General features: G+C 51.5%; 1 protein-coding gene across 2 annotated transcripts; it reads left to right on the top strand.

The window, feature by feature from the left end:
- Window positions 1–758: 758 nt before the first annotated feature.
- On the top strand, window positions 759–7,060 carry CLDN8 (claudin 8). Of its 2 annotated transcripts, XM_071220523.1 has the most exons (4): window positions 759–842; window positions 3,769–3,884; window positions 3,998–4,089; window positions 4,207–7,060. In XM_071220523.1, the coding sequence occupies exon 4, from the start codon at window positions 4,936–4,938 to the stop codon at window positions 5,611–5,613; it is 678 nt and encodes a 225-aa protein (XP_071076624.1). In that variant the 5' UTR covers window positions 759–842; window positions 3,769–3,884; window positions 3,998–4,089; window positions 4,207–4,935; the 3' UTR covers window positions 5,614–7,060. The 2 variants fall into 2 exon arrangements, with proteins under 2 accessions (XP_071076624.1, XP_045051176.2); XM_045195241.2 differs by having other exon boundaries at window positions 3,769–7,060.
- Window positions 7,061–7,441: the final 381 nt, after the last annotated feature.

The following is a 7,441-nucleotide window of genomic DNA, read 5'->3' as shown; positions in this document are numbered from 1 at the left end:
ATCTTAGATTCCTCTGCGCTTAGTGTTGCCCTGAAAAAATTATGTGATTTGCTTGTAGGGGGAGTAACAAAGTTCCATGGGCTTAGTTGTTTAAATTATATCATTCATTCGTTTATAACGTATTCCCTGAGGCCTTCCTAGAACCAGGTAGGGTTCCGCCGTCGGAGACACATTCGTGAAAAAGACAAGGTCGTTTGCCCACAGCATTTACGACCTTTGGGGAAAACAAACGATCAGGGATGGACAGAGGGACGCAGAAGCGGCAGGTCGTGCTCTCGGCTCCCGCCCTGGTCACCGACAGTCACGAGGAGGTAGGGGGGCGGGGGGGTGGGGTCGCACAGAGACCACAGCCCCACCTGTGTCACCTTAGGGAGCAAGCCTCCCTGGGCACCGGGCCCCAGGTGAGTCCCTGGGGACCATGTCGGCGAGGACAGGGGCGGCGCCTGCCTTCGTGGGGCTCCCGGCCCCTTATCCGCAGAACATGGGCATTAGCTGGTTGCCGAGACCCACTCAGTCTGCTGTCCCGTCCAGCTGCCCTGTTCACACACTGTGTCCCCTTCCCTGCTCCCGGCTCCTGGCCCAGAACGAGGCCGGGCTGGACAGGACTGACGACGAAGGAAAGACACATCCAAGCCTGTGGAGTTTTATGAGTTTGTTTGAACCAAACTGACGACAATTCCCGGGAAGCAAAATCTGAACCAACTGAGAAGACGCCCTGGAGCGCGGCAGCTCATTCCAGTGCGAGACTCTGAGGAGAGCTGAGGGGGCCCGTGCGCCCGTGGGTGGCACACGAAGCGGGTGGGGAAAGCGAAGCGGGGAGAAATCTCCGGGATGGATAAAAGGTAAAACGGAGAGGCACCCGCTTCCCTTACACGGGTGGGGACGGGGTCGTCAACACTCACCCGAGGCAGCACGTGGGGATGGTGCTGGGGGAGCAAGGTGCCCCAGGGGCTTGGGGCCTCCTGCTCGGGTGGAGGCTGAGCCCTGCGGGGTCTGGGAAGGGGCGCCGCTCTGAGGTTTCTGAGGTGTGTTGGCTTAGATGCGAAAAGACGACAGGCAGGCTCAGGGAGAGAAAAGGCTGACACTTGTCAAGGAAGCCACCGGCCTCGTACATGACTCTGCCCCTCACGATTCCCCGTAGTTAGGAAGTTCTGTGTTTACGCCGTCCTGTGCTGTGATTTCAGTCTCTGCGTCTGTCGGGGAGCCCTGCAGCCCCCCACCCCTGCCCTGAGCTTGTCAGGGTGAGTGTGTGGCTCCTTTTTAATCTGCAGGACCAACTGGTTTGGCAACAAAGGAGCGAGAGCAGGTGCTGCTGGGGGATTGAGAGACCAGAGGGCTGGCTGAGGGACTTCCAGAGCCCGGTCCGATAATCACAGGGGTCTCTGCAGCAGGGATGCGAAAGCAGACGTCCTGGGCCGGGGGCCAGGGAAGGGACGGGGAGAACGAGAGCTGCGGGCTGTGGGAACCAGGAAGCCCGAGGCTCCGGGACACCTGGCCCGCCTCCGCCAAATGTTCACAGGCTCCCAGAGGTGTCTGTCTTGGGTTCTTTGGTTCTATTTCACGGCCCCAAACGCCTTCGAGCCTCTTTTGTTTGTGTGTTCTTTGGGGGCGAGATTGGCTGCTCTCACGGCATATGTGCCACCAGTGGTGAGCGTTCTCGAGGAGAAAAGACTGGTCTGCACCCTGGCATAGTGTCTGACTGAGCTGGGACAATGTTACCTGTCCCAGGTCAGCACCGAACTCGTGACCCAGACCCGACTCTGCGCACGGTTTCCCGAGTCTTCCCTGGTCCCAGTGCACGGTGAACGCTGGAATGAACGTCGGCGAGGAGGCAGAATCGGTGGGGTGGTGGGAAAGCGTGAGGATGAAAAGACACACGGGTGCTCCATCCAGAGGCCCTCACAGCGTAGCTGTTAACGCTCGTGCGAACCCTTGAAAAGGCCACACGTGTCAAGGGCTGGGGACGGAGTTTGTATTGCGTTGGAACAGGCGAAGGTAGTTTTTTTAAAGCTGCACAATCAGGGACTGGGACCGGTATTTTTTTAATGACTTGGTTTAGTATAACCAACTTACTCACCCCGCAGTTCTTCCTCCACGGGGAACAGGCCCCCACCTGTGCTTCTCCAGCCCCAGAACCCACCACGGTGCCCTGGGTGCGGACTGGGCTTGTCGGACAGAGGGAAAAGTCCAGAAGGCATTTTCGGAGACATCACTTTGAAAGCTTTACCAAAGCTCTATGGATATTCGATATAAGAACTTGGACAACCTCACAGTTTCTTACTATCTGATTGAAGAGAGATTAGCAGGTCCACCCCGTTGTAATAATCTCTAATGTCTTTTTTCTCTAATAACCGAAAGCCAAGAATGCCGCACACCGCTGTGATGACATCCTTACCCCGTGTGCACTGGTTGGTTTTAAGTGAGGCACTTAATGTCTGACCCTATTAAAATTGGCAAACACTGGTTGCTGAAGGCAGCAGAGTCTTAATTTGAATTTTAAGTGGAAAGTTAATTGTTTTGTAAATTAATCAGTAACATGGCTTAGCTCTGTTTGCCTGGTTAATTACTTTTCCGGGCCGGGTTCACCTGACTCTCCAACAGAACGTCCTCTCTCACAGTGGGCTCTCACACCCACTGTTTGCTCGGAAGGGTGTGTGCACGCGTGTGTCACATGTGTATGGCCTTTGCCCTCGTCAACGTCCATCTTCGGACATCTCCTACTGGGCAGGGCTGTGTTTAGGAAAGGGAGCCGCCTTGTCTCTCACTGAGGAGGGTCCATGGTGTGGGGCTTCGGTCCAGAGACCAGCAAGGGATCAGGCTTTTCTACTTGCTGACTCGGTGGGCCCCAGGCAGTTGGGGAGTCGGATCTGGTCAGCGAAGTGAGCCCTAGTGTGGCCTCGGGAGTCTGAAGACTTGAGGTCCTACACTGTGGCTTCAGGCCAGTTATTTAACCTTCAGAAGTCCCCATTTCTCAGCCTCTAGGACTGTGAGAAGTTAATTTCTGTAGTTTAAACCGCCAGTCCACGGTGTTTCTAAAGCTGAGTAAGCCCCTAAACAATCACCGCACAGAGAGGAGTTCACTTTTCAGCAGAGTCGTTGACTATGAATCACAGCGAGGGGCAAACGAGGAGGGCCACCGGCCCACGAGCTCACCTTTGAGGGCCGAGATCAAAAAGAGCAGCCGGTCACTGGGAAGGATGGACAGGGTAGGAGTTCAAGGGCGTGTAGCAATGTGCAGCGGTGTTTTGGGAGCAACAAACCAAGAGATCTACTGATACGTCCACTTGTTTTCTCAGGACAAGATGGTCAGCCAAGGACAGTTAGTCAACAGTGAAAAATAATCGAAAAATAATCTAAAAATAAATACAGGTTGAAAACAGTCAATGCAGCAGGAAAAAATACAAACACACACACACAAAAAACAATAGAAACTGGCAACTACTTGGTTGGCTGAAGCAAATATTATTTCAAGTAGTGATGAGAATTATGGGAACACAGACTAAACAGTCGGCAGCTCCGGATTCATCGCTGCAGGAACGGGAATGACAGAGACTGGTGGGGTGAGGCAGGGACGTGGTGTGTTCCATTTATAAGACACAGAACATGCCAGGGTTACGTGGTTGGCACGACCGAGTTTAATTTTGTGGATTTAACTGTTAAACTCAAATCGTGCTTCTGACGATGCATAAACAAAGGGGCGAAGACCGGGGTCCCCTGGGGGCAGGCTTCTCTTTCTTGGGTTCTTGGTCATATTTGGTTCTTCCGTAGGCGTGGGCGTCCCGATGGCAGAGCATCCGCGTGGGCTGCCCTGTGTTTTACGCAGACAGGTCCACGTGTGTTTCCCTTGGCGGCTCCTACTTTCTTCGGCAGACACGGTGTTAAAGGCAAGTGTAGTTAACGCCTAGTGTAATCTAGTTCAATGATTGTAGTCGCCTTGTCCTACGATAATTTTATTTAGAAATATTAGCCATTTGTACAGACTCTGCACCATCTGCAGGGTTACAGCTGCCTCGGTCTAAAAGAACAGCAAAGACAGAGCAACAACAGGAGCCGGCCACCTGTGAGCCACCGGGCCAATTGATCGCTGCTGTGAGTGCTGCCTGTATAAGATTATAGAGACTCTCTTTACACTTTCTTCTTATAAATCAAGATTCAAATTCCAATAGGTTTTTTTTTCTTGCACTATTTTTTTCCTCATAAATTAAGGTTCAAATACCAGTAGGTAGTTTCCTGGCTCAACAGAAAACCGTGTGCTTGGTGCCATCAAGGAAAACCTCGTGTGCTGAGTGACTGGCTTTGTCCTTCGGCCCAGTCTGTTCCCTGACTTGACCCCAGAAAGCCTGCATTAAAGTTGTGGACAAATTAAACTGACCACCTGGATCCCATGCACCCCTCAAGGCAGGAGAAATCCTTCGGTCCCTGCTCCCCTTTCACGCTGGCATTTTGACAAGTCCTAGAAAATGTCCTACACAGCTCGTACACAGAACTGCCCGTGTGAGGTGTGCCTGCCCACATCCCGAGGGCTGGGGCGTCTCTGGGTGGTGGTGCGAGCATTCGGGCGACGCCCACAGGCCCACGTGTGTGGCTGTCTTCTTGGAAAACTGAGAAGCACAAAGAGCATTTCTGTGCGGGCCCAGCCTTTCCAAGTCTCTCTCGTCGGTTCAGACACAGCTGGGCTGCCCTCCGTCTTTTATTGGCCAAGAAAGTTGCCCCACCTGATTTGTGAGTTTACCTGTCAAAGGGGCGGGGGGCTCAGCCAGCTGGCACTGGATTGAATCTCGTTAGAAGTAGCCAGGCAGCTCTTATTTGAAAAAACACTGGGCCCGGAGTTCATTGCTACAGGACACTGTTCTCTCCTGGGACACGGAGCACCTGGCTTCCAAGCGGGGTCACCGGGCTCCGGAGCCCAGTCAGCGCAGACGGTCCCGGAGGACAATGGCCCGCTCTGCCCTGCAGTATGCTGGACTGACACTGGGCGGCATGGGCCTGGTGGGCACAGTGGCCGTCACCATCATGCCTCAGTGGAAAGTGTCTGCCTTCATCGGGGGCAACCTGGTGGTGTTTGAGAACCTGTGGGAGGGGCTGTGGATGAGCTGCAGGAGCCAGGCCACCTTCCGGCTGCAGTGCAAGGTCTACGACTCGCTGCTGGCTCTGCCTCCCGACCTGCAGGCGGCCAGGGGGCTGCTGTGCACGGCGGCCGTGCTGTCCATCCTGGCCTTCGTGACAGCCATCCTCGGCATGAAGTGCACCAAGTGCGCCGGGGACGACGACGGGGCCAAGAGACCCACCCTGCTGGCGGCTGGAGTCCTGTTCATCATCGCGGGCCTGGTGGTGCTCACCCCCGTGAGCTGGGTCGCCAGCTCCATCATCAGGGACTTCTACAACCCCACCCTGGACGACGGCCGGAAGCGCGAGCTGGGGGAGGCCCTCTACCTGGGCTGGACCTCGGCGCTGGCGATGGTGGCTGCGGGGGCCATCTTGTCTTGTGCCTCTTACACCCGTGGAGAGAGCAGGAGCTACAGGTACTCCCTGCCTTCCCACCGCGCGACCCCCAAAAGCTGTCACACGGAGAAGAAGCCCCTGAGCGTGTACTCCAGAAGCCAGTATGTGTAGGTGTGTGCATGTTTGCACTTGGCCTGTGAAGCCACACACCTGGCCCAAATGCCCACCACTGTCTGGAAGAGGGGCCTGCAGGGACCAGGGCTTGCTGCTCGGCCCTGCGGCACGCTCCTCACAGGGGCCCACTGCAGCTGCGGTCCTGCGGCTCTCGGCAGAAGGGAGGGCTCACTGTGCACTTCGTCTACAGTGATTCGTTTCCTTCGGTGGTTTGTGCATCTCTTCTCCTTCATCGGGGTCGTCAAAATGAGGTTGCTAAAGACCATTATTTTACAGCTGTGACTCTCTGGGACACGGTATTATGTATGCCGAGGGGAGAGCGTCTCACAGAGAGAGACAGAGAGGCTTATCTGGTTCCATTTTAAATAAAATGCTGATCCATTACACTGAATAAACAGAATTCAACTACTGCTTTTCAGGGGACTCAGGGATGAGATTGAAGACTGTTAATATTAATTGTTTAAAAACAGCTTAGCAATTAATGCACTGGGTTCATAATGAAGGTTTAAGAAAGTCTTTAATCAGCAAGATAAAGGAAACGAAAAAGCTCTCTGATATCCATTTTCCTGACTGCCTTCCACTCCCTCCCGGAGGGCCTCCGGCTCTCACACTCTACATTAGCATCTTTTAAACGGCACATATTTTGTCGGGAGCTTGGCATTCAAACGCCTTTCCAGAGCTGTACTAAGAAGAAGGATAAAACTGTGATCTAAGAAACACTGAAGACTTCAGGACAGTGAAATTTTTTGTCTGTTACATGTTTGTGCTTGAGAGGGAGGCGTTTGGATAAGAAATCATATATGCATATGAATATTGGAATAACTACTTGAATAAAGACTTGGGTTTTTATCAATATAGATAAGAGGACAGAAAAATAAAATGTCTTAGTTTTATTTGCTACCAAAAACAAACAAACAAAAACCAGAAAGCACAAGTTGTTCTTTCTGAGCTCCATCTTCCCCTTTGTGAATTCCTAAGTCAGAAAAGTCATTTTGTCTGCAGAGTAATTTTTGTACTTACTCCATGTTTGTTATGTGTTACTGAGGGATAGAAATACTATATTCTAGTGTTTCCCCCAAATCTGATGCAACCGGTAATCTACTTTGAAAGTCTATAGCTACATTTTTTTAGCTTAAGTGATTATGTGTGTCATTTGCTTTATTTCTTTTGTATTAATACATTTGGTTTTTTATATAAGTATTTCACTATTCTCCATTTTTTCTGTTTTATTAAATTGTAATGATTTTTTGAAAACCTGATGTCTTGGGGTCTCTAATTTTAAATAGAATATCAAGGTCATGTTTTAAAGATAAAGGAAGGTTCAGCATTAATTTTTAAGAATATAAAATAACATATTCACCTCATAATCAATGCATTCATGCACGAGTGTTCGATGAGTATGGCATACTTGTCACTTACTGGGTCCCAGCAAACCTATGCACGACAGATATGACACATGTAGCCGCCATCCCTACAACCTTTCCAATGCTAAACACACTTCTACCACGAGAAGTAGCATTTGTGAGTAACAGTGTTTCGCGCTTTAGGGTTAGGGTTGTATTCAAGACCTTCCTTCTTTGTGTGAGTCATATCATTAAACGTTTTATGAGATTTACATGGTGAGTTCAATTCACAGATGAGGAGACCCTGGGATGGTTTGTTGTTCCAAGACACGTCCAAACCAGTAAGAACTTTTATGAGTTTGTTTGAACCAAACTGACAACAATTGCTGGGAAGCAAAATCTGAACCAGCTGAGAAGACGCCCTGGAGCCCGGCAGCGCATTCCAGCGCGAGACTCTGAGGAGGAGAGCTGAGGGGGCCCGT

The sequence above is a fragment of the Desmodus rotundus genome, chromosome 2 (assembly GCF_022682495.2).
Source record: "Desmodus rotundus isolate HL8 chromosome 2, HLdesRot8A.1, whole genome shotgun sequence".
In the NCBI taxonomy this organism is placed as follows: Eukaryota; Metazoa; Chordata; class Mammalia; order Chiroptera; family Phyllostomidae; genus Desmodus; species Desmodus rotundus.
The sequence above is the reverse complement of the archived record's forward strand: the minus strand, read 5'-3'. Positions and strand labels throughout refer to the sequence as shown.